Source organism: Copadichromis virginalis, linkage group LG2 (assembly GCF_057382275.1).
Source record: "Copadichromis virginalis isolate Kocher_CV1m ecotype Utaka linkage group LG2, C_Virginalis_male_GT1.1, whole genome shotgun sequence".
NCBI classification, from domain to species: Eukaryota; Metazoa; Chordata; class Actinopteri; order Cichliformes; family Cichlidae; genus Copadichromis; species Copadichromis virginalis.
The window spans coordinates 25,937,226-25,964,341 of NC_140619.1; the positions used below are offsets into that span (position 1 = coordinate 25,937,226).

The following is a 27,116-nucleotide window of genomic DNA, read 5'->3' on the forward strand; positions in this document are numbered from 1 at the left end:
TAATGTTCTGGCCTAACAAAGCTGAGATTGGAGATTTATTTTCTTTCCCATTATCTGCCTCTTGATAACAACAAGGTAAATTATTTGGTGATTATGGCGGATGGGGATGCACTGAGTCAATCAGTTTCCAAATGGAAACTGGATGGAACAAACACAAATTTAATATGGGGAATCTGTCTCCAGGGACTCAGGCGATAGATAGACGCGTGGCCAGACTCTCAGCGCGCTAAACAACTCCTGGATGATTTTAATTCACACAGCCCGCCCAGTGGATGGCACCAGCCAATTCAGCGGATAGTAAAAACAGCAGAGGTTAAAGCTATACTGAGGACCAATATAGCTGGGGAGAATTTTCATTAAAAAGGCAACAGAAAACGAACAACTTTGCATGGAGCCTGGCTATAGTCGTGGCTGAATTTCCCTCACAAAACCTTCATCATAACGCTCTGCTGATTTTGATGAATTTCAATCCACATAACTTGAACCCCCTGATGCACCAACAGCCTCCTGTGCACAAACACACACGAGTATTGTATGCACAATCATGTGTGCACAAAAGAGAAAAAGAAACACTTAAATTTGATGCTTTCAGAATGAATCCAAGAATCTATACTTGCAGTTTCATCACCACTTCGTGTGCGGCATTTCACCCTCACCTGCAGGAACCCTGTTCTCCAGGACACAATACCGTCTGTCTCATATTATAGCTTTTTAATAACTGATAGGGATCTGTGATCTCTGCACGGTTATGTGGTAAGTTTTCACTATTAGCATGTTCTTGGGTGAAACCTCCTCTTTCACCCGTTCTTCTAAACCCTTCTGAGGCGCTGGCATGCCATAACTCATCCAGGCACCCATGCTTTGCAGCCAAGCCCCGAAGCTTTCTCGGAGGAGATTAAAGAAGAAAATTCTGAACGCATGGGGAAACATTTGCCATGCTGAACACTTGTCTTCGCTGTCACAAAAAAAATAAAACCCCACATGCACACAGACAGATGTGAAGGTAGAGGAAAGTGATCATAGGTACACAAATGCAAACAATGCAAAGCTCTAGCCTGTTGAGAACAGGGCTATTTTTACCAGCATCATGAGACTGAGAGTCAATCCAAGCTGAAGCTGTCTATAAAGAGGAGAGGCAATCTTGGTTTTGAATAGGTCTGAACGCTCAATCAGCAATACACTGCACTCCAAAGGAAATAAGAGATCTACTTCAATTCTGACATGGATTTCTTTCTCTTCTCTCTCAAACATTGTCTTCATGATCACAGCCAGTCGCATAACTCCACATTACGCTCATAAAGGAGAGCGTCTGGGATGTTTTGCTGAGATCAAACATCGGTGCCACCCTTGCACGCACATTTATCTCATGAAATGCAGATTCTTACGCACTGCCCCGGCTCAGACGCAGCCTCGGTGCGGTTATCAAAAAGAAAAAAGAAAAAAGCGCTAATGACTGGGCACAGCTTAAAGCAGTAACTGCACAAACCAATGTAATAATGCATCAAACCACAAGAGGGGGAGGCACCACCTGTTTTTATTCCCAATAGCCGAACAGTCAGAGCAGGTCTGGGTGACAAGCTTAATTTAAAATGCACTGCAATAATGGCTCACGCACTGTGTCATCCTGTTTGAGAGAAAATTTGCAGCTTGGATATCAAAAAAAAAGGGGGTGTGGGGGTGTTCTGGACAAATTACATGCAGGAACACCTGAGAGCAGAGACACAAATCAACTCAGGCCTGAACCAGCCCGCTTTTACAACCTCTATAAACCCCTGAGGCAGCCTGTGATATGCTCCACTGGCTGCAATCTATTACATAAATATGCTCAAATTTTACATGCATGTCTACTATCTGCCCGAATCTCTATTTTGCAGCAGTAATTTAGATTTGTATCACAGACTGACAAATAAGAAGAAAAAAAATGGGGGTGGCGGGGAGATCATGATGTGCAGTGTTATTCCTTGACCAGTAGGTGGAAATGCATGCATATTAAGTGACTGAGTGAGTGCCAAGAGGTTTTGCTGCAGTGCCATCTTCCTCTGGTGGATAATGCTCTTCCACGGAACCCTGTGTGTACATCTTTAAGCTGGTAAAATGGGTGTCAGAGAAGAGGAAATCTGTCCTGAGTCGTATTTTATGGCGGCTGAACGCTAGCTGAACCCGGTGCCAACTAGGATGGAATCCAGCTCCACCGCGATCTTTGTTGGATAAGGGGACAAGAAAATGGATCATTGGTTGAAGGCATGAATGGATGGACCATGTGTGATCCCATCCTTCAGCAGTAATGCCAATGAGTTACCCATCCTGGAAAATAGTCCGTATTCATAAACTCTAAATGGGAGTTAAAAATACACACAAAATCTTTCACTGAGCACTCATAGGCCACCCATGACCTCATCCATCTTTGAACTTGGCCTTCACTTCGATCTTTACACACCTGTAAACTTTAGCGTCTGTATCTTGACATTATTACATCATCTAAAGCTGTCCACAGGCAGGAATATAAACAACTGCCAATGAGCTTCAAGAAAAAAAAACCTTTTTGGTTGGCAGGTCCTGCCTTACAGAGTCACAGGGTGAAAATGATGCCAGCTTTGCTATCATGGGCTGGCGACAAAGACAGTTACGTGTCGGGTATAAACCCGGTCTCTCTGGTGTTAAAAAAAAATTTTTTTTTTATTGATTCCTTCTTCTTTGCAGGCTTAGCGCTTGTCCGTATCTCCACAGTGAAATCACTGAACTCCACAGAGGATTATGTATAAAGCGGTGACTGCAAGTCCCGTGTGCACTAAGGCAGTCTCTGCTTCTATAAAGACAGGTAGGGATGAGATGTTATCTGGAATGACACTGTGTTTGATATGTTCATCTTTGATCCACGGGCTGACACGCAGGAACGGGAATGTTCGGATCAATGCTTTTCTAGAGGACGTTCGCAGGATTTGAGGGCTAGCGTGTAACTTTAGAGCGGTATATGTAAAATCTAACGAAATAAACTTGACAATGCTCTCTATCTGCGTCAGCACCTATTCAAATTATTCATTAAGTTTTACAGCTAGAAGGGAAAAAAAAATCTGCGCAGCCCCCAGTTGATTGGAACAACTGCGTTGGTGCCTGTGTATTACTCATAAATATAGCAATAAAGTATAGATCAACAAAGGGGCGGGGTGGGTAGGTGGGGGGCATGCCACAGAGTTATTTGCAGACCTGCAGGCGATGTGTGCCGCATACTGATAGTGCTGGAACCCCACAGACACCGTGTGAATGCTAAGATGCTACAGAGAGGTGAGACAACTCTTTGCGGAGATGACGAGCTCTAATTCAAAAAGCCCCCGAGGGCGATGAAGGATCAATACGGTGTTTGTCTCTTTTTATTGTTTTTGTTCTCTCCCGCCACCCCCGAAACTATTTTGAGCTTTTTAGACTTTTGTTTGTTTGCGTAAAGCCGAGTGACGCGCCTCTTCTCTTTTCGAACAGTCATCAAACGAGCAACTGCGCACAGGCATTTTACACCCTCGAATAAAGCCACTTTCATGACTGTCGAGAAAAAGAAAGAAAACACAACATAAATGCCCTCCCTTAAGCCTGGAGAAAAGACTAATTATGCCATTAGAAACTTAAAATCACATCAAAAAGGAAGTTCTTAACTTCAGCGGCGCAGTTTGGCGCTCAGCATGGGGAAGCGGGAAAGGGGATGGCAGGAAGACAAACTGCAGTTTCATACTTTGATTGCAATTTGCAAGAAAAATGTGTAACCAAGTGTTGCGCACGCGTAGTCTGCAGCATAACTGATTATCCACATCCAACAAATTTTGGCAGACATTTTTAGTAGAAATCTGTTTTGTTTTTTTTTATATCGCTCACTCTCTGTGCTATCAGTGGGTGTTCAGGAACCAGGATGGGAACAGGGGAACCGGTCATTGAGGAAAAAGCAATCTCAAGTTCTCCACCAGTGGCCTTGTTGACACAGTTGTCATGAAAAATGGTCCTTTGAGACGTTGTTTGATACAATAACTTTTCTTTAGCAAACATTTTCGTTCTGGCTTTGCTCCTAAAAAACGTCAAATCTCTAATCCGAACCTTACTTAATTCGTCCCTTTTACTGGAATGACTCCATTTCCAGAGGGAGCTCTGACACAGACTGGCATACAGATGTCCCCTCACAAAACAAGGCATCTTTGTGGCTCAGTTTTCATCCTCTTATTTAAAATCCAATTATGAGAGGCAATGTTTGTTGTGGCTGTGACAGGTCATAAATGGGCAAAAACTATTCCAGAGATTTGATGATTGCGCATGAAGCAAAAAATAAATAAATAAAAATGATGTTTTCACAGTGAGCTATTGTTTTCCTTTTTTCCTCTCTCTGTGCACTGAAGTAGGAGGAGAAGACCTGAAATGACTGCAGTGTCATTGTTAGTCTAGTGGCATCTGGCAAGTATAGTTTGCAAGATGCACTATGTTTTTATTGTGCTGCTGCACTTTGAGGTGAGAATAGTGGCGAAATAATTTTTCTAATGCTTAAAAAGAGCTGTGATACTACACGCTAAACTCTTATTTGCATTTCAAATCCGCACAAAAGCAACGTCAATATCCCAAAATAACATCTTGCCCTCTTGTGGTGTTGATAACAGTGCAAATAAATCTAAGAGGACACTGTTGCAGCACACAATCCCTGCTTTCTCCCAAAATATTAAAGCTTCATCTGTTTTATGAAACAGAAATGCTACAGTTTAGACTTGTCAAGTTTCAGGCACAGAAATACCTCAGTTCATTTTTTAAATTAAACTTTAAAATTACAGCTAGGGTACCTTTATTGTCTTGGTTTAAAGAAAGCGAGGGAAGAATTGTGCCCATGACTGAATAAAGCCTTCAATGGGTGTCACTGCTCTCCTATGCTACCACAATGTGGTCAGGCATCCATCCTCCCCATGCAGCCATGTGACAATGGAGGATTTTCTTCTCCTCTGCAGTTCCTATTTTTGAGTGACTCACGATATCAAAGCTGTGATTATGCAAGCAAGATCCAGTGTGGATCCTTGATTAAATCTTGAGCACCCACCATAAGACCACACAAAACATTATGCTTGTCTGCACATGAAATTGGTCGGGTATGACTCACTATTTGCCATGGTTTTCTGTGAGTCTGTGAGGCAAGTAATCAAATAAATCAATACACAATTTTGGGTAAATCAAATACTGCCATCATGGAAATGTGCCACTTCATATGTGCGTGTGAATGCTTTCTTTTTGTCCCCACTGTCCAGTCGCATCCCACAGCCGTTCTTGAATCGCACAGAGGTGTTTCCAGGCTATGTTCGAGGTGTAATCCCTCCGTGTTTGCTCGGAGACTGCCGCAAGTCTCCGTCAACTTAGAAATGTCTAACACGTGTTTGCTGACAGTGCTGGTGATGTATTTCGATCACATTTGACCCCTTTTAAACCAATAGCTTTACCCGTGAAGACAATCTAAACTGGATTAAAGCTCAAGTATTCCCATATGGAAAAGATATATATAAATCTTATAAAGTTTGCATCTGTCTTGTGCGAAACTTGTATGAAAAGCATACAAGAGTGAAAACAGATATAAGATCCCTTGAAAAATTAGCACAAGGGGAGGGGTTATGGTTTGTGTTGACCAGAGCGTACCCTGCCTTGTAACTGGTGTCTGCTGGTGGAGGCTCCCCTGTGACCTTAAACCGGATAAGCAGTAAACACAATGAACAGAGGAGCAAATTCGTTCATTTTATCTGATTTAAATGGGACAGACACTTAACAATGCTAGGTAAAGACCCCACACTAATAGAGCGACCTCCTATGAGCAAGGGTTAGAGTCACTGAGCCTGCTCTCAGTATGAACCGAGAATCGGCTCTTGCGGTTCGCTGTATAATGAGCACACAAATAACAAAAAAAAAAAAAAAAAAAATCATTTGTGCAAATGCAGAATATTCAGAGACAAAACGAGACATAAAAAACCCCACTCCAGTTACAGCTCGAGCCATCCAGTAATGCAATTAGTGACAACAAGGGAGAGCTGCCCCTGTGGAGTGCAATCTGTGGAAAAACAAATTACAATCTGCAATATTTCCTAATAGTTAACAGTTGCATGCACGCTAGTTTCTTTAAAACGCTGGCTGAGAACGGAAGTTTGGAGGTAACACACAGAGCTAAGTGAGGATCTAAAGAATGACCTCTGTGCTCTTCCCAGAGTATGTGGTTTGGTAAAATGTCTTCACGAAAACGGTGTATTGTGAAAAGATCATGCCGGCTTCTGGTGCTTCACTCAGAGCTGTTTTAGGGTTAAAAAAAAAAAGCAGGAAAAATTGTTGTTTCCCTCGAGGCCACTCGAAGCGAGTCAGTCCCCATAGACTCGTTTTAAAATGCCCAAATTCAACCATGAAAATAACATGTTTACAGCCTGGTTGTTTGTTTTTAATCAAATTTTTTAAAAAAGAAGCCTTTATAACTAACCCATCAGGGCTTTGTTATGGCTTAAAGTTACCACTTTAAATGAAAGGCATGCCTGCAGCTGCCGGCGTCCTCAGCCTCCGTCACTGAAACTAAAACCACTTATGCTGCGTTTTATTTAGTTATCATTTTAGAAACGTTTTATCGGCATTTTGTAGTCTGTTTTTTGGCACTGCATTTGTGATGCGGGATTAATGTCTGCTATTAGTAATTAAACATTCTCAGGATTGCTTGAAGCCTTCATTATGAACAAAGAACTATTACCTCTCCTTTGTCTTCTTTTATCTTAGAATATGAAATCAAATAAAGCATCAGGGTGGCATCGGGGAGCTGTGATGAGTTACATGTCACATCAAGGTTCATGGAAAACACTTCCATTAAATACTGGCATTCAACAGTAGATGTGATTATATAAACAGTTCCTTAAGCTGATGCTAAATGTTATCAAGCTGGGTTATTGTCCTTTATTTTTCTTTGTAATTTCTTCAACCTACACCCCGCTGCCATAAGAAGACATCAGGAATATGAAAATATTTGTATTTCCAAACAAACAAAGAAAGAAAAGGAAAGATTAGAAACTGCTGAGAGACTCCTGAGAACTGCCAGGAGGAAGTAAGGAATGAAGGAAGGAAAGGAAGGAGCTTTTTTAAAAGAAATCATAACTTGGCAAGTGTGGCTGATTCTTGTTTTACATCAAATCTATAATCAGATAAGCTGCAGAAAGAGAACTCTGTGCTTTCTAAACCACTGTTTTGAAAGGCATTACGAATCAAACAGGAACCGCATCAGACTGCTGTCAAAGCCCCGCAGTTTGAGGGTAAACAGAGGCGCACGACATAACTGCAGATGGGTGACAAATTAAAGGAAAAATGGCAAATTAAATGAAGGGAGAAACGCTACGAACGCAAACGGTACCACACAGCTGCACTGCGTGGTACAATTAAGCAGTTAACATCCAGCTGTGCTCTGTGGTGTATGAAAGCGCTGAGGAGGCCCAGCGGAGTCTGATTCAGTATTGTGATTTGGGGGTGGGGGAGGGTCACTGCTGTCGTGGATGGAGCATCGGTCGCCGAGATGAGTAGGGTGACTAAAACGTTATAAATAAATAAGTAAATAAGGTAGGAAGCTCTGGATGACACTGGTGGCAGAGCAGAACATATCCCGGATGAATACACATTTGAGAGAAACCATAGCACTGGTCTGCAGAGATGGGAGAAAGTGATAAAACCAGATAAGTCCTCCTCCAACATGTGTCAAAAACTCTTGATCCCAAGATCTAGTGGCACTGTTATGCTGCAAGAGGAAATTTGCAGACATGGTTTGGCTTCAGTCAGAGCCCTCGAATGGTGAATGTGGGGTCATCGTGTGATTCAGATAGTTCCTGGAAGTGCTTAACAGGCAGCTGGAATATTCAATTTATAAGATTCAATTATATTTATAGACCCTCAAATCACAACAGCAGTTGACTCAAGCTTTATATTATAAGGCAGAGAAACCCCCAACAATCAAGTGAGCAAGCACTTGGCAACAGCGGGAAACTAAAACTCCCATTTAACAGGAAGAACCAGGCACAGGCAGAAGGCAGACAGACAAGACACTGTGGAAGAGCGTAATAGTAACGGCAATTAATAGTCAATAAATTAATCAATCTATAATAATTGTTACCTCACAGTGAAGCATATGTTGCAGCACGCTGCTGGTGGTCATTTTTATTGTTAATATATTGCTAATCAATAACAATTAACTGTGATATAACTAATTGTTATATTTTTATGCAATAAAATTTATATTTCACAATGAATTATTGTCTACCTACCACTTTTTCTTCATTGTGTTTTCAGTAATCTTCATGATTCACATCTCAGAGTGAAAGTAATCTCCAAGACTTGCAGGTGGGACAGAAAGAGACTGTCGGTGATGGCATCACATAAACACGTTACCTGGACAGGTAAATGCATCAGGAGGTGAGTATGGTTTTCATTGGAAAACTCTAATGATAGAACTTTGTGACGAGTTGTGTATTGAATTACACAAATTCACTTATTATGAATTTGTGTAATTCAATACATATTCAATAAATACTAATACTGTAATACAGGATTAGAGTTATATAAGTTTTACGTATTTAGTCTAATTCATCTATTTAGTCTTGAGTATTTGTTTCAGACCTGGTAGCATATTATAAACTTACCTTGTGTTTTCAGTCTCACTGGCTCTCCTTCAGCAGTCAGCTCAGCTGTAATACAGACAGTAACGGTAAACAGGACGACAAAGCTTGAAAACATTGAAAACATTATTTGAGGATAAACAGAGCAGACAGCCGTAGGACATAATGTTTTATTAATGTTATATTTAGCTAATATTTCAATCCAGCAACCCAGCAAAAACTCAAAGTCTTTTTTTAAACATGTCATGATGTCAATGAATGAAATAACATTAGGATAAAATATTTGGTTAATTGATAAATGAATGTGTCGTTCCTCATTGCTTTTACGAGTTTGCTAGCCTAATATGTCCACAGTGTAGTAATTTGTTGCTAGGTAAGCCACAGTTTTGTGTTTCAATACACAGATTAATTTGATTTATGTGCTGATAACATGCAGGCTTGCTCATTCAACAAACAAAAAAACATCTTACCTTTTAAAAATGACCTCAAACATCAGTGCTGCTTTCTATAGTACTCAGCAACCGTATGTCGCTAACTTCCGGGAGCAATTGGTTTTGCTCCAGTCAGGCATACTGAAAAAACTGCTGGTTTTTTTTATTTATTAGCACACTTCCACAGTAAATGCCAATGTGCATTAAAACTGTTCTTGGAAAGTGGTGACATTTTCCTGGAGCTCAGCACCTGTCTGCATGTTTTCACTTCACTTGCTGTATCTTAAGAAAATAAAATTTTCATGCCACTTTTCTTCTGGTCGTTATTACCCGAATTACCAGCATATATAACTTAAATGGCAGCCTATTTAAAATGTCCACAAATCTAAACTTTGTCCCGAGTTCGTAGGAAAATACAATGTTTTGATTGTTAATTCTTGGAAAATGAGATGCTAGTAAAGTGAGTTATTTGTAACACCAGAATAGATGTGTGGGTATTTTATAAGTGGATGCTTTCCCTGCATACAGTATGTGAATTCATCTTGCTCATTCCCCTGAAGGAGATCATATGATGGTCTAAAGAACCTTCACAAGATCTGTGTCATCCAACAACCAGAGAAGAACAAAACAAGCATGGAAGGACAAGTCGTACAATCGGAGTTTCTTAAAAGACATGCGCGTCATTCATTCTGTGATCCAAACACAGACACAGACTGATAAGTTTGTGCTGACATGCGCTGACCTATCGTTCGTTCTTCTTGCCTGGAGTGAGTCATTGACTAATCCGAATGAATGGCACATTAAAATGACAACTCGCGTGGGACGAAACATACAGGGAGCGTCGTTGCTATATGTAAAGAGAAAAAACCCTAAAGCCACAGTATTGTTCTGGATTCATGCTTTGTAATAGTCGCGGAATAACATGTTATTTACATTCAGATCTTTTCTTTGTTCTGGGTGAAATTTCCATGAATATTTCATCAGGCTTAGTCGGAGAAGAAGAAGCCGAACAAAAAGCTTCCTTGTGGCCAGCAGTGTTACACAGCTGAAAACAGCACATAAGGAAGAAACACAAATTCATACTGAATAGCCAGAGGAGACATGTATGTGAGGTGGTGCACCACTGGGAATCCCCCAAAATAATAAGAGATAAAAACATGTGGGGATGCATGATATGAATCCTACCAAGGTCAGATTGACCTCTTGCTTTTATGTATAATTTCTTCATTTTTTGTGCTAAAATAAAAAAAAACACTGAAAAAAAGTTTTGTGCACTCTCGTTATACAGTCACGCAGTATTTCTCCATTTAGACAGAACAGCTTTGATAAACATTGCTTTCATATCCAACACATTATAAATGTGTTCACGGTTCCTTAGTCAACCTCAAACCGTGCATACTGTTCATATTTCATGCCCTCACATTAGACGGCCAAGAACTCCCTCATAATAAATCTCTGTGCCAAGTTTCGAACTACAGATGTATTTAGAATGTATAAATAGCCAACCTGACATTAATACATGAATGATTAAGCCTTAATTTATGTTTCAGAGAGCAGCGAAAGTGTACTTTTACATTTCTACAACATTTCCTGCACATCCTGCTTTCCCCGAAGCATGAAAACAGCCATGATGATTTAAATATATTTAACGGAAAGTCAAAGTAGCAAGAAAATTCTCAAGTTGCTGAGATTTACAATATATAGATAACCATTGCAGACATTAAACACTGTCCTCACTGAAAAAAGAATAATCTATATGTACCATAAAAGGATTTTACTTTTTTACGACCAGTTTTAAGACTCATGGGTGCTTGTCTCCGTAGAAACCTGTGCAAACTCGGCCATCACTGTCCCATAAAAAACATACAGACGTGGACAGGCATGTAATAAAGTTTTTTTTAAAAACCCTGAAACCATAGATTTCTTGATGTGAGCCACGCCGGTGGATCTAAAGTCCAGCTGAATAGATATTGACAGCCTCAGTAAACAAAACCTTGTAGCACCTGTAGATTTGCATTGAATTTCCAAATACTTTAGCAAATCTGTCACATGCTGTAAGGCTACAATGATTAGGTTCAGATGCAAGATGGTCTTGGTGTTTTAATAAAATTATAAGTTTTTTATTTTATTTTACTATCCTCTACTGTTAATTTTACTAACAGAATTCTCAGATTTTGTTTTGCAAAAGTGGCTTTTTTAATATTACTAATTACTAATTGGCAGATGTGAGCCAGAGGCTGCAAGCATTAGCTGATACCTCAGTACTTCACTCTCTCATCCAAATCCAGCATAGTCTGCCTGCCATGCAGCGCACTTTCATCCAGTGTTGATGTCAAGACCCTGAACCACTTCCATATGAAAGATTGAATTATTAATCATCTCAATTTAAATCTGGTTTCCCACAAAGACAACCAAATATGTAACAATGCAGAAATCCTAGACCTAGAAATGTAGCTTTTAGGTAGGTAGGTATTAACTGATTGTTATCAGTCACAAAATGGTATCAAAATTCCATGAGTCTGTGGTAATCCATGGCAGGGTAGCTACACCGCAAACTACAATTTCATTTAATAAACATAAAACAAAGAAGCTGAAAATATAAAAGGCACATTTCCTTGAATCATGGGATTTGTGGCTCAGAGGAAATCACACACGGGTCTAAAATGAGGTTAGCTTTTACACACCGCAGTCAAGAATGTACCAACTAGCCGCCTCCAAATTCAAGCTTAATGAGATAAATACTTCTCTTATTAAGCTTAATGAGTCTGAATGTGGCCAAGCGGGTCAAGTGTTTCCCATGTGTTTGTTCCAGCTCCCCGTGAACCACAACAAAAACTCTTAGGGACTGTTCAAACTGTGACCTGAAACTACCTTTGGCTGGTAGTCCTCTTGCATCTATTTACACACTAATGCCATAATCAAATGCAGACCGAGTCCTTTTTCCATCACTATTTGAAATATTGCTGTCATCCTGATCAGACTGTGATGCATGGCCACAGTGCTGCACTAGAGGACTGAATAATCTCTTATAAATCCTCTTCCCTACACCGCTCCTTACACTCCTTCCCTTTATCAGCTCTTAATGGCAAAGATGGTTTGTGAATAGCTTTTATCTGTTCCAGCATCTAGTCTCAACTGTGAGGGCAAATTGTTACTAAAGGTCCCATTCTAGGAATTTTCATAGCATTTGATCAATAGGAGAGGCAGCTCTATAAATAAGGTCAGGGGGCTGTGGTGGATGCCTTTTAACCCAGTGACCACAGTATAACAAGGGGCTCATTTTCATCTGAGGGATGTTTGAATGTTACTTTATCTTGTGTGTTTCGTATATCTAATCTGGAATAACGAGCGGCTTCAATGCCCGCTGAAAGCAGATTATTTAACAAAACGTAATGATATTGTAACTTTGGACAAATCTACAAGGATTGCAGCACAGTGTTACTTTTTATGAGCTGAGTTCTTGCTGGTTTAAGGTCTAAAGTATGAATGCTGTCACTGAAGGAAGCTTTGATCATCGAGGAAGTCAAAAACAGACTGGGCAGCTTTGAGAAACTGTAGATCCACAGTTTCTTCTGTCACAAAAGTCACAACCTTTGTGAAGCTGGGTAGTCTTCCATAATGAGGGGATTTTGCCTTTAGTAAGATATAGCATCCATCTGTGAGAACTCTGAGTAAACATCCACTATTAAGGAAGGACTATCAGAGGGAAATTTGTACTAAGCTGAAGTTTTGCCTTCGAAAGCTGGCAAAGATCTGTTATCAGAAATGTCACAAGGGGCAATAAAATCATTATAAGCTTCAGTCATACCCTACTGCCACATTTAATTATGGTGGTAGCAATGTGGAGTACTTACCTCTTAGCTCTGCCTGTCAGCGTTTGGTTTTTTTTTTGGTTTTTTTTCACAGCTCACAAGTTTCTTTTTATTACTTGCGGCCAATGAAAATTCAGTAGAACCAGTAGTTGGATGTATTTCAATTCTATATGTTTTGGAAGTAGAATGAAAGCCAGCCATGGCTGTAGAAAGTGAGGGTTTGAACTGTAGAGGGGACTAAATTTAGTTTCCAGGGACTTTTACTGCATTTGAAAGTAATGAAAAGGACAGACAGTACAGTATCTGACATTTGATTGCATCCAACAGTCTTACAGCTCTGCCGCGGCGTGGCAACCACACTCGGAGAAAAACCACTGTAGGACTGATCGTTATATATTTGCTAATGATCATTTTATACTACAAAACACCATTCTGGTGTTTTGCCCGCAGGAAAACCACATAGGCACAGGGAAAACATGCAAACTCTGTTAAGGCAAACAAATAAACAGATAACTCCACTGTAATACGTTAAAGTAAAAGATTGCATCATGGCTTTGCGGTAAACTAGCTGCAATTCAAAAATACAGGATAAGACTAAAAATCATATTTAAAATCATATTAAAAAAACCTCACAATGTAAGCTGCTTCGGGTACCAACAAATCTGTGCCTGTACTTTTAAAACCATTTGATGTATTTTTTTCCTAAACACACTCTTGGCTGCTTCTCTACATTTACACACCAATAAATAAACCCAGCACACCCACTCCAGCTTCAACTTTGTTGGCAACTTTAAATAATCAATGCACATTTTGCCCTTTTGCCTTAACCTTGCCAAGTCAACCATGTTCTGTCTTGTCTTTATTCTTAAGTAATTACTTTTACTCATGCTACTACTACTGATAATAATGATGATGATGATCATGATAGTATATATATATATGCATTTATGCATCTTTTCATTGCAGAGTATCATGCGACCTCTCAGGCATGTGATACTGTTAACTGCACAGTGGACAGGCTGGAGTTTCATTTTCTTTGGTTCATGTTTTGCAATTGAATTGCAAACAGACACTTCTACCCTGGTTTAGTTTAGCGTTGAGCACATTGTACGTACAGCCCATACGTTACTGTATCTGCTCAGTAAATTGCAGCCTGCTCAGAATGTGCAGGAAATGAAACATGATCCTTCGAAATTAATTTAATTTGAAGTCTCCTTCTATACTATACATTCAGCTTGACGTATAGATACAGTGGCAGTTTCTCTGTGGCGTTTCACATTTTCAGAATTTAATTATCGGCCTAAGGCATAGCACTATATTGCATAAAAGATGTTCCTAGATAAGTTACTCAGACACTACATTATGTTTTGCTACACTTGCCACTCACTGCTTTCAGTTCCATGTCCACAGAGTGTACCACGGGCACAGAGCACAGGATGTACTCAGGTTTGTGTCCTTTGATGTGATGGAGCATGGTTTGCTGTGGAAAGGTATTGATTGGTTTTAGTGTCTGTTTTTGGATTTTGTAAAATAATCCAAGTGAAAGGAGGAATGGGATGTCAAAACAGGTTTACAGTGCATGCTTGTCGAAATGTTTCTTAGTATAAATCTCTGTAGATGCACTCTACTAATACAGATTTATGCTCAATCTGTGTATTTTGCTGCAGTGCGGTTGCGGCCACACTTTTGACACACTTATGATGTCAGGCGATAATCTAGTGCCTATCTGCATGGATATAAATCAACCTGCATGTGTTTTACATGCGCATTTGATACTGACTGCGATACCATGAAAACACAGGTAAAAACCTGCTGTGCGCAGCTCAGTGCCAGCTCCCCGATGCTCTTTTGAAACGATTCAATGTCACAGCAATTATACACTTCACCATAATGAGTGCTCATCTGTACTGATGTGAGAAAATTCTGGAGGGCATGAAATGTCAAAAAATAGGACAGGGTAGCATCTAATAATGTCTTTAAACTGTCTGGAGAAGACTTGAAACCACTTCTGTGTTTGCATTGAGGAACTTTCTAAGAAGCATGGGTAATTTCACTGAATGCTGTAAATGGTGTTTGTCACATGGATGGCATTTGGATTACTTTATTTTACTAATTCATTGAAGAGCAAAAAGGGAAATTGCGATTGACAGGCAAATGGTAATTTGCTTTTATCAGGTTAAAAAATAATGTCCGTGTGTAGATCAATATCAGAACGTTCTGTTTCTGAATGTGTTGCTTCTGTTTGTCCCCGACAGAAGCCGTGTACAAAGAACTTCTTTGTAAAGGAATGAAACCCAACATAAAAATGATTAAAGCTGTCCGCTGAAGCCGCTTCTCATCTCTGACTCTTTGTTCTTGATTCTTTGTTTGTTTTCCCTCCTGTTGTCACTAGACTCTGCTGTTGCTGTTCTATTTCCACTTCAAGGCAGCCTACCTGACCTATGGCGTCTGGGCATTGTCTGCAAAGTGTGCAAAGTGTCACTGGCCAGAGGAGACCTGCTGTTTGCGTGCTCAAAGACTGCACCCGAGTGAACCTCCAAAGCATTCACATTGGCTCAATTCCCGTAATCCAGGCTGGAGAAGTAGACAACAACATGAGACCATAATGAAGCCTTTGAGGACACTGGTGGCATAGGTCACATGATCATTACCTAATATACTACAGACTGAGTCACACTAAAGACAATATTTTTGTTTTGTTCACTTCTTTTTTTGCTCACTGTTAGTCTGTGGGGCAGGCATGATACATGTGAGTGAGTTTCCAATTCATGCTGTCACCAAAAAAAAAAAAAAACATTCAACAGTTTGTGTCAGTTCATCCTATAAATGAACTGACAATCCATGCAAGACCAGAGGCTTGCATGGATTGGGATCTGGCAAGTTTGGATATATTGGTGGGATTCTTGATCTAAGACAATGTTCATGTGGGTGTTCTGCATGAATGCCTTGATGCAAAGTTTCTCAAGAGGGTAATGCATGGTAAAGCATTATCTTCCTGTGGTTTTAATACACCTAACCCTTCTGGTTTAATCTGTACCCAGAAACGTGTCGGCACACTCCAAACTTTAACAAGCTGTCAGCTAATCCTAACTTGATCCAGGCTTGGTCTGTCACTCTTTTTTTCTGCAGTGTACTTTTTACAGTAACACACTTTCACAATCCATGGGCTAGACCAGGGCGAGCGCCGTCCTCTGCGCTCGACCACTTGAGCAGGTGTGAGGTAAGACCCTACTAACCCTGTCGCGCATCAGCGCTCACAGTGGCAGGTGCCGAAAGAGAGACTCAAACACTGCGCGCCTTTGGAGATTTGTATCAGCCACAAGCCCAGCTCTTAGAGCTTTGGGTACGTTCAGCCCACAGTAGTCTATCATTTATAGCACAAGAAGCGTGCTGCTGCAAACAATGAGATCTGTGTCTTTTTTGTACTATTTTCTACTAGCCTTCTAAGAAACAGATAGTCACATGAGAAACACTGTTATTCTCTAAACAAGCTATTAAAACACACACACACACATGTACACACACACCTACACACACACACAGAGCCGCACAGTGTTGTGTAAATGTATTTGGTTGTTATCAATGATGCAGAGCCATCAGGATGTTGCCTGACTGGTCCCAAATTCAGTCTGCAGCTGAACTATCCTCTGTTACAAGAGGAACAATGAGTCCTAAAACAGATGGCACTGCGCCCGTGGACCTTTGATTTCAACATCTTGCAGTCAGTCTAGGATTACACAAGGAGACAAAAGACAGCGAGACTGCCCAAATCCACAGAAGAACCATGGCAAGCTTGGAACAAACTACCTGCCAAGTGGGCCCGCTAACATTAGCAAATCTGCACTAAACACAATGTGCAGGGCACAAATGGAAATTTTGAAAAGAATGGAAATGGACAGCTTTTGTAGTCACACTAACCGCCTAAAGCCATCTTTCACAACAAGCCAAACTGATCCATTCACACATACATTGATTCTCTGTGCTTTGAGAGCTTGATTCATCTCACACCCACACCTACAGCCGGTATGCCAGTTTAGAAAATTAAACCAACAAACTCTGCCTTTGGACTGTGGAAGAAACCCAGAAGAAACCCACGCAGGCAAAGGCAAAAAAGAAGCTGTCCAATGATGACTCATGACATCACTGATGGTGATATCTGTAAACTATCAGAGGACAATAAAAGTCCTTAGAATTCATTCTAGGGGTAACTTGTGTAGGGGAGCATCCACCCAGTGAGATATACAACGAAGAAATATATCGAAAAGAAATCAGGACCTTCTCAGGGACTCGCACTTCTTATATAATATTCCACAGGAGCCCATGTAGAGAGTATGAAGTTATGCAACACTAAATGAAATAAATGCAAACAATGGATTAGTCCTTGATCTCAAGGATTTGCTCAAAAACATTTAAGCAAAGCAAATGACTTCTGATACTGCGGGGGGACATTATTATGCAAATCCTCTATTTGAAACGTAGTCACATCTCCTGTCCTTGAATTGCTGATATCAAAGTGGGGGGGCCTCAGTCAAAACGCAGCGAACGGCCTTGCTTTTAGTCACTCTGCATGTTTTTGACTTGTAGATAGAATCTGCACAGGTACTCTAGATCACAGCAATTACCCGTCTATCTCTGCACGAAGGAGGGCTGGTGTGGAGGATCAAGATAATTGAATGCAAAACTCATTTCAGAGCTGAGTTTAAAGAGCTCGCTGAGGCAGGTGGGCTGTGTGTTTTGGACAAGAGAGAACTGGCAAAAGTATAATGTATATTTTATGTGAGGACTGTGTGAAAAATAATTATATTATATGCGTCTTTGAATGGTTGGTGGAACAGAAAGAAAGCACTACGGGGAATGAACAAACAGCCCCTGAAACCGGCACGGGGAAACCTCCAATATATATTCCTGCCGGATGACCTGTGATGAGATCCCAGCAGAGCCCTCTCTACGTTGAGCTGCTTCAGATTCTGGATCAGCTCCTGTCCTTTATAGCTGCTCCCAGCGATGTCAGAACAAAGCTCCAAAGAAAATCACATCTTTGATAGCAGGGTTAGACAGGAGCCTTTAGGGCTTATTCACCACCGGAAAACTTAATTGCCAGCCTTAATTTGCTGAAGTTGAAGCTAATCATAATTTAGAGAAAGCAAAAGAGAAGAATGTTTAAAGATCGTCTGGAAATCTAGGTAAACCCCCCAAAGGGAGACAGATCTTTTGTTTTATGTAAAAAAAATTAAGTGAAACAAGAGAAGTGTGGAAGGGGGGCACGCTACAGCTGTCTGCAGTCTGAACCTCAGATTTGTTTCCAACTTTTTTTTAACGCCTTAAACGATTTGAAAGAACTTGAAGAGAGATTCTTTCAGTTTGCCGTCTTAAAGTTTAAGCAGGAAGTCCTCTTTGATCCACGAAGCTTGAATCTTAACCTACACCCAGAAAGAAGTAGAAGCGTAAAGGCGCACAAACTGTGGGTGTGTCGCCTCGTTTAAATGGGAAAAAATCCTGGAAACGCCCCTATGATCAAAAATGTCTCACTAAATGTTTTTTTACTCCCCCCCCCCCCAAAAAAAAAATTCTTGTCATGAGGTTAAAGTGCCGATTTGTGATTTGCTCCTCTCATTACACAACGTGGAGCGTGATCCTCTACAAGGAGGGAACACTGGTGTCCGTTGAAGCTCGCGGCAGAAGCGCACAGTAAACATTTGGATCCTAATTTGCTCCCACATATAAACATCTTCGGAACGATATCTTTGCTAGTGGAGTCAGCCTGGATTGGACACTGCTTTTTTCCCTCCTCTTGTGCTAAATCATATAATCCTTGTAAGTGAAAGCCAGGGCAGAGAAGCGGATACGCGCGTTTGGAGAGCGAGCCAAAGTTTGCCGCCCTAAGTTTGAAGCTCGGGCTTGAGGGGATCCCGGAGCGCACGGTGCGCCACTTAATTACTGGCCACGCCGAGGTGACTGTGAGGACGAGCTGAAGATGAATGACACTGGCATATTGTGCAAAAACAACCAAACAGACAGCTTCGCTGATCAGTCATGTCAGAATTCAACTCCCTCGCCTTACAGTCAGATCGACATCACCACTTTCATGCACATATTCCCTTCCATTTATGGCATCCTGTGCTCAGTTGGAGTTGTTGCCAACGGGCTGGTTATCTACGCGGTGGCAGCGTGCAAGAAGAAAATGGTATCAGACATCTACGTGTTTAACCTGGCAATAGCAGATATGCTCTTCTTGCTTGTGATGCCCTTCAACATTCACCAGCTGGTCAGAGACAGGCAGTGGGTTTTCGGAAACTTCATGTGCAAAGCGGTCGTTGTGGTGGATGTCAGCAACCAGTTCACCACAGTGGGGATTGTCACTGTGTTGTGCATTGATCGGTAAGCGTTGAAATCCACACATCTCACAGAGTTGTTCCCAATCCATGAAGATATTTTAATATTTTATCTTTTAGGAAAAAACAAAACAAAAGATATCCTCCAAACCATGCTAACAACAAATTTTATCTGTATTTATCTGTGCAAAAAATCAAGATAATAACAACCCAATATTACCTGAAAATAAGTAAAAGTAGTTGTCTGGTATCCACTTTGTACTCACTGTCTTTATTTTATTCCACAGTAGGTGTTTTTAAATCTCATTTCCAGAGTTTTCTGTTTGAAAACAGAAATCCATGCTCATGCTCATTTGTTCAGCCTGATACATAGCCAGCCTCAGTGGGTGCAAGTGAAGCTTTCATTTCTTTTGAAAGGCACTCCTTCTAAAAATGTACCACTGAGTGGGTTTTTTCATGCGAGTAACAACCCATGAAAACACAATCTTCCCTATATAAATGTGTCGGGTCTGTGAGCTGAACACATTCAGGACATTAAATGAGCCCTCACGCCAAAGAGCTGAAGTGATAAACATCTCCATTTAGACATAATCTGGATCAGGTGGCTTTGACAGAGGTATGATTGCACACATCTTCAGAATAATACACATAATACATTTCTGCGAGGGGGGTCACTGGAGCGGATAAATGTGCTCCGATTTAGCGGCACCACCTCCACAAGAAGAATTCCTCACAGGTTTCTTATTTGCTTTGCCATTTAGGTTGTGAATCATCGGAGCTTTATATCACATCAATTCAGCTTCATCATTTTAAATCACTTCTTTAACGGGGAAAACAAAGACAAAGGCTTAACTGTAGCAAACACTGAGGAAAAGATCAAACAATCCTTTTAAAAAAAATCAAAACTTCTTCCCTTTCAAGGCAAATAATTTTAGTCTGTAGTCTTGAGTCAAATGGCAGTGAAACTCATGGAAACCTAAAACAAAAAGCAGCTGATTTTCCCGAGTTTCCAAATCACATTTTTGATATCTGATTATCTGAGTTTATTTGAGTTGCCCCTTATTTCTGATATCAATGTTACCTTTCAAAGAAAGCATACATTATCTGCTCAACATCTGCTCATACTGTAATTGCATTTTTTTTCCCTTAATTTCTTATTAGGTAAAGTCCAAACTGCCATTACGGTGCTTTTCTTTGAATTCGCTGCTGTTTATCCCAACAAAGGCCACTTTATCTCGGGCTGCTGTGTAATTTCATTTCATGGGAGGTTTGTGGATACCAACATGATCGTGTTCCCAATTAACAGAAGACCTAAATAATTGTAAAAACATTTACAGATGAGTGACTCATGTTTTAATGCCCCAATGCTGTTGGATTTATAGGTTTTAGATACGTACAAGTGTTTGTTTATTTGAAACACAATACCCGAAGGGCTGTTGGTTCTTTGCATAGAGGTAAACTGTAGTATTCTTCCTCTATGCAAACCTAAAAATCATCTAGGGACACCTTTTTTGTACATAATATAGTGCAGGGCTATCTAGTGTTTTGACAGTCTGAAGTGGGGGTATTTGGGCATATAGCAAACATATTCAACCTGAGCTCAGGACACGAATGGCTCTGAATGATCAGTATACTAAATTAATGATAAGAGAGCAATGGCAATTTAGCAGCATGTCATGGAGGAAATTACAGGAGTGTTTTTGTGTCCACGCCTGCTAAATCGCAACAGAAAGGTCAGGCGCAAACATGCAGACAGTCCCTGGCTCTACTTAAATGGCAATGATTGCATGTAATGGCAAAATGATTTTTCTGGCTCTTCAAACTGAAGCACAATCCATATGGAAATGTGTTTACATCCTCTTGCTAAATTACTCTTATTAAATTATGCTGATTTATCAGTGCAATCATCACTTTAATGATTGTGTATCTCTGACATAGTACCTTGTATCTCATTGGGTAGCCTGAGCTCATCCAGCATGAAAATGACCATCCAAGCAAAATCCTGCACTTGCATGCACTCTGGCAAAGCTGCTTTTACCATTTGTGTTCAAGAGAGTGGTCATACTCTTTACACAGTGCATTCTCCCTCACAGGTACATAGCTATTGTCCATCCCACCTCAGAAAAGAGGACCGTGCAGTGGACCATCATCATCAATATTCTGGTGTGGCTGGGCAGCTTCCTCCTCTCCGTCCCCGTCATGATGTACGCCAAGGTTGTGAGCAGGCAGCATTTGGAGGTGTGTATGATGTACCTGGACGGGCCTGAAGATATGTACTGGTACACTCTCTACCAGTCTATCCTGGGCTTCATCATCCCCCTCATCATCATCAGCACCTTCTACTCGCTCACCCTCTACCACGTGTTCAGCTCCATACGTCGGGTCAAGCGTAAGCAGTCTGTTTGGGCTAAAAGAGCCACTAAGATGGTCCTCATGGTCATCGCCCTGTTCCTGATCTGCTGGTCGCCCTACCACGTCATCCAGGTGATCAACCTGAGCAACAACAAGCCAACCGTCGCTTTCGTCTATGCCTACAACATCAGCATCTGCCTCAGCTACTCTCACAGCTGCATCAATCCGCTCATGTTGCTCATCTTCGCCCAGAATTACCGTGAGCGTCTGTGCCGAAAGAACGCGCTGCACAGCTCCCAGCACTCCTCCAAGGTGACGGTGGTCAAAACAGATGGCTCCAGCACGACAAACGACCCCAACTACCGCTGTACGGTCATCTAACTTTTTTTTCTATATATACACATATGTACATGTAAATATATTGCTGCTTAACACAGAAGAAAGGAGCTCGGATGGATGGAATCACCATAAACTCATACCACCTAACGTAATGGCACGAGCAGCAAAAGCAACCGCAGCTGAAAAAAACAGGAAAGTGGAAGTACTGTTTTTTTCTCTTTTAGCCTCAGTGTTTCCATTAGCCTTCATAAACTGTACTTCCAGTCTCTTGCTGGTCAGTTGCAACACTGAAGTGCAGCTTGCTGGATAAGCGTTCACATGCTGAGTGTGTGAAATGATGTGATGTTCAGGACTCTTTCTATGGGAGGGTGATAGAAGGAGTCAGCTTTATTATGTGTTTGACGGATAATGTTAACACACATGGTGGCATGTTCATTCTGAGCATTCTGAAACAGTGTTGATACTGTATATTGAGTTGAGATAGTTGATTTAATATTGGTGTTCTTCTCTCCTCCCATGTAATGTATATTTGATATGTGCTTCAGATTGTGCCTCTGACATGTAATTTTGTGATAAGAAGTTGTTTTTTCTCATAAAGGGCTCAGAGTGATATTACAGAGACCGCATACTCATTTCCCTTCAGTGTAACGTTAAAATGCACAATGAAAAGTGAGAACGTTTTATAAGTATAACGCTTCCTGTTAGATCTGTGACGCAGCATAAACACAGAGGAATAAACTGTCACTGTATAGTTTGGAAACAGCTATGACTGCACAGTAGATGATCATCACTGGTTTCTTTCATAAGTTTTTAAGATGAATTCTTTTAATTTTGAGTGTTGTTTATTCATTGTGTGCCAACTGAGGTGAAGGAGCCTAGTGAGTTTTTAAAGAGGAACGCACATTCATTAATTACAGGTCATTCCTGAGTCCTCGCACACTTGCTCCTCAGTAAATAATCACAGTGTGTTTCAGTGTGTTTCTCTCTGCGCTGTGGATTACCAGCTGTGCTTAATTAGGCGACTGGGCCCTGGATGCATACAAGTTGGAAAATTAGTTTGTGGTAATTTAACGACATGTAAATTCGTTTGGAAACTCAAAATACAAACCGAGCTCGAAGTGTTGAAGTGGCTCTCAGAGTCTGACTTCATATCGAGGCCCTGTATTGTGAAAGGGAGCCTTTGTCAATGAGTAAGCTCACATTATCTTTGTCAACGGCCCTCAAGTGATTCCTTGTTGCATTTCAATACAAACTCACAAGAGAAAAACGGGAATATCCCAGTTTCTGTCCATTTTTTTTCATGGCGGCAGCAGCTTAAAATCTCACTAAACACGACACAAGTGTTTTTGGGGGAGACGATAACGTGAAGGAACAGTCGTGGAGTGAACAGTAAACAGGCATCTGTGTCACCGATACCGATGCATCCTCCTCTTCTTCTTTTAAAGCGTGTGTCAGTGGAGTCCTTCTTATATTTTGGCTTCTGTCATATCTGCACTAATGACTCCCCAAAAACACTTCTATTGTGTTTTGTGACATTTTTTTTTCCCATTTCCATTGTTATATTTTTACTTCTGCTGTGTTTCGTGTGTTTTTGCAGCATTTTTCTACATGCTGGTGTTTTCTTAAATTACTGTGCATTTGACCTGTCAGGGCCACCGTAGTTACCTTCAAAGGGAATGTGCCCTGGAAGAGATCATTAGTAGATGTCTGAACTACCACATGTAGCTTATTTCAATAGAGTTTGAACATGCAGATTTACCTCTACATGTCCAGATTTGTCACTTTATCTCAGCTCAGCACAGCCACCCAATGGAGGATATGCAATGCATTATTATCAGGTTCTTCTAAAAATTCTCCAGTTGATCCAAAACGCTGCGGTGAGAGCACCAACGGGACCTTTTTCTCTTCATTGGCTCCCTGTTAAACCTAGAATTGATTTTAAAATCCTTGTGTTTGCATGCAAAGTCTTGACTGATCAGGCCCCATCATAGCTTAAAGATCTTATAGTATAATATTATCCCAACAGAGTATTTTGCTTTCAGACTTACTGAGGCTTTGTTGTGGTTCCCAAAGTTTATAAAAGTAGAGCGGGAAGCAGAGCCTGTATCTGTGGAACCAGCTCCCAGTATGAATTTGGGAGATAGACTCCCTCTCTGCTTTTAATAATAGACTTAAAACTTTCCTTTTTGATAAGACTTATAGTTTGGGTTGGATCAGGTGACCCTAAATCCTTTCTTAGTAATGCTGCTATATGCTCAGACTGCTGGAGGACCTCATGCGATGCACTTAGCACATCTCCACTCACCTCTTTTCACTCCCTAGGCGTTTATGAACCCCTGCAGGATGTCGTTACATTTTTCTCTTTTCTCTTCGTTACTCCGTGTTAGTCTGGTTTCCTGCTCCTCTCTTTCTTTTGTCTTCTCTTTCTTTCCTTTTTTTTCTCTTTCCCTTCACTCCCAACTGGTTGTAGCAGATGGCTGCTCCTCCCTGAGCCTGGTTGTGCCGGAGGTTTCTTCCTGTTAAAAGGGAGTTTTTCCTTCCCATTAGTTCAAAGTGTTATCTCGAGGTTTTCTCCAGAATACTGTAATGTCTTTACTGTACAGTATGAAGAACCTCGAGGTGACTGTTGTTGTCATTCAGTGCTATGTAAATAAACGTGAACCGAATGGAAAATGAACTACTCAGTGCTTGTGACTGTTGTAGAAGGTTGGAAAACTGATGGACTGGTAAATGGAAAGCTTTGTCATCTAGCTCGGGTCTGTTTTCACCACAGTGGAATTAATCAATCCACCCATCCATCTCAAACTCGGTGTTAGCATCACTCGGGGATGGTCAAACTCCTTCCCTTGGGATAGCAACTCTCCCCCAATGCTGAAGGAGAACCGTTTTCTCAGACTTGATGGGACAGACCTTGTGTAACTTTCAATGTAAGCAACACTTCCCTCATTTTACAACCTCTGAACTCAACGATTGTTCATAACAATAAAGGGTTTTTTTTCAAGTGAAAGCTAAAAGAAATTGGCTTTAAGCAGCTTGATTCGTCTTAGGGACAGACTATGATTTGGATTAAAATTTGCTGCTTTATTAAGGTAAACAAATCTTCATAACCATGGTTACAGTGAAATCCTTCTACCAGAAATGACCAGAATGGTGCATAAAAGACACTTTGTTGACACAGGAAATGGGAGACCGTCTGCCGTCTCTCACGTCTTGTTAGTTTGCTCATCCTCCCCGATCCTCTCTTCCTCTTTGGTACTTGACTCTATAATAGTGACACTAGTTATAAACCACTAGCTTGTTGTAAAAATATTGTTTTGGGAAATTTGCTGGAAGAAGCGCTGCTGTTGTTTCTGCTGGGAGTCTCAATTTCACAGGTTGAACCAGACTAGGGCTCACTACCTGCGTTTAATGTGTGAAACTGGTGGCATTTCCCTTTATTGTTTCTGTTGCCATTGAGCTTACATCCAGAACAAACAAGTTTAAGTGAAATCAAATAATCTAAATAAAAATAAATAAAACTGATTTTTGCCCAGGGACCTCAACATTGGGTTAATCCAGCCCTGACCTTGCTTTGCTGTGGTCTCCTCACTGTCTGTATTGTAAAGTGTTTTTTCTTTATTTTCTTTCATTGCTTTATGCTGAATTACTCAGCCAATGAAAGCTTTAAAAGCCTCTTTAAAGCTTCTGTGGCTTCTCTAGCTTTTGGTATGGCTTACATGTCAATCATATATATGAACTCTGTGAGTTCTTTGTGAATTTCTTGTAAATGTTCAGACCTGCCGCATATTGTACAGTATAACTGCATCCTTCCAAATCATTTCCCAGTAATTCAAGCAGCATTTCATTTAATACATCGGTGCTCTCGATTCTCACTTTAGCAACCATAAAGAGTATCCATGGAGAGTCAAACTTTTAATCAGTAGTTGGTGCAGTGGTAATATTTCAGATTTATCTTTGATTATCTTCAGACGCATCAAGCGAAAACACTTGCCTCTGCTATTTACGGTGAAGCTCGTACAGTAGCTCTTGTGTTATTTAGCACTCCAGCAACATGCCATTAATGCCAAAGGAACAGTTGAAAGTGCCAGTTTAAAAAAGGAGGTACTGGGGAAGTGTGCTTGGCCCAGGTTAGTCTAGTGTTTTGGGACATGCCTGCATGCCTTCTTCGAAGCAAGAGTCAGAGCGTCAGCAGCCAAAACAGCTTCAAAGTCACACCAGTGCACTGAAATGACCCTGAATTATATATCGACCTCTGTCTTTGCTTTAGTTAAGTGAAGTGAAGTTGCAGAGGATTTCATCAACAACCACCACCCCCACTCCTCTTTTCTTTGGATCTTTGATTTGAAAGTTGGGAACACAGTTGAACACAGATTTTTTTTTCCTATTAAAGGAGAAAGTAAAATTCTTAATCTTTAGACAGGATAAGACTGCTAGTTTAGTTTAATATGACAGCTGGAAACTGCTTATAGGGATTTTAACAGAATTAATTAGTGAGCATTGTAAGTACTAGTAGGCGAACTTTTAAAATCTTCAGACAGGGCCTGGCTGGCTGTTTCTGGTCTGTCTAACTGTCTGCTCACTCCAGCTGCGCTGATCCAACAGGGGAAATAATTTTTTGATCCCCTGCTGAATTCATACGTTTGCCCACTTACAAAGAAATGAATAGTCTCTAATTTTTATGGTAGTTTCGTTTTAATGAATAGGGGCAGAAAATCAACCAAAAATGGGGGAAAAAACCCCCAAAATTACATAAAATTGAAAAACTAATTTGCATGCCGTGAAATAAGCATTCGATCTGCTAAAAAAACCCATGAGTAAGTCCAAAGCGCTGTCAGTGGATCATCAGCTTGGTGAGAAGGTGCCGACCATGTGCGCTCAGAAACGGTACGCACAGAGATTGAAACATTTTACTTTGTGCCCTTTTTTCTGCTGAGGGTCCAGGAAGACTTCATCCTCCCTCAGTCAGAACACTGAAGATGGGTCATGGCTGGGCCTTCCAGCATAATACTGACCCAAAACATATCATCGAGGCAACAAAGGAGTGGCTAAAGCACATTAAGGTCATGGAGTGGGCAGTCTCCAAACTGAATCATGTAGAAAATCTGTGGAGGATGAAATCTAAAGGCTTTAGAGAGTTTCTATAAAGAAAAGTGGCCCCTGAGATGTGTGCAAACCTGGTGATCAACCACAAGAAACATCTTACTGCTGTGCTTGCCAACA

The 27,116-nt window shown here is 40.8% G+C and overlaps 1 protein-coding gene and 1 long non-coding RNA gene across 2 annotated transcripts; one reads left to right on the forward strand and one right to left on the reverse strand.

The window, feature by feature from the left end:
* Positions 1 to 8,281: 8,281 nt before the first annotated feature.
* On the reverse strand, positions 8,282 to 26,538 carry LOC146717399 (uncharacterized). The gene is made up of 3 exons (XR_014923363.1): positions 24,202 to 26,538; positions 8,655 to 8,699; positions 8,282 to 8,403 (listed from the first exon to the last, which is right to left on the reverse strand). It is a non-coding gene; the product is annotated as an uncharacterized LOC146717399 (long non-coding RNA).
* mchr2b (melanin concentrating hormone receptor 2b) lies at positions 18,552 to 21,938 on the forward strand. Its single transcript, XM_085475517.1, has 2 exons — positions 18,552 to 19,251; positions 21,299 to 21,938. The coding sequence occupies exons 1-2, from the start codon at positions 18,848 to 18,850 to the stop codon at positions 21,936 to 21,938; spliced, it is 1,044 nt and encodes a 347-aa protein (XP_085331643.1). The 5' UTR covers positions 18,552 to 18,847.
* Positions 26,539 to 27,116: the final 578 nt, after the last annotated feature.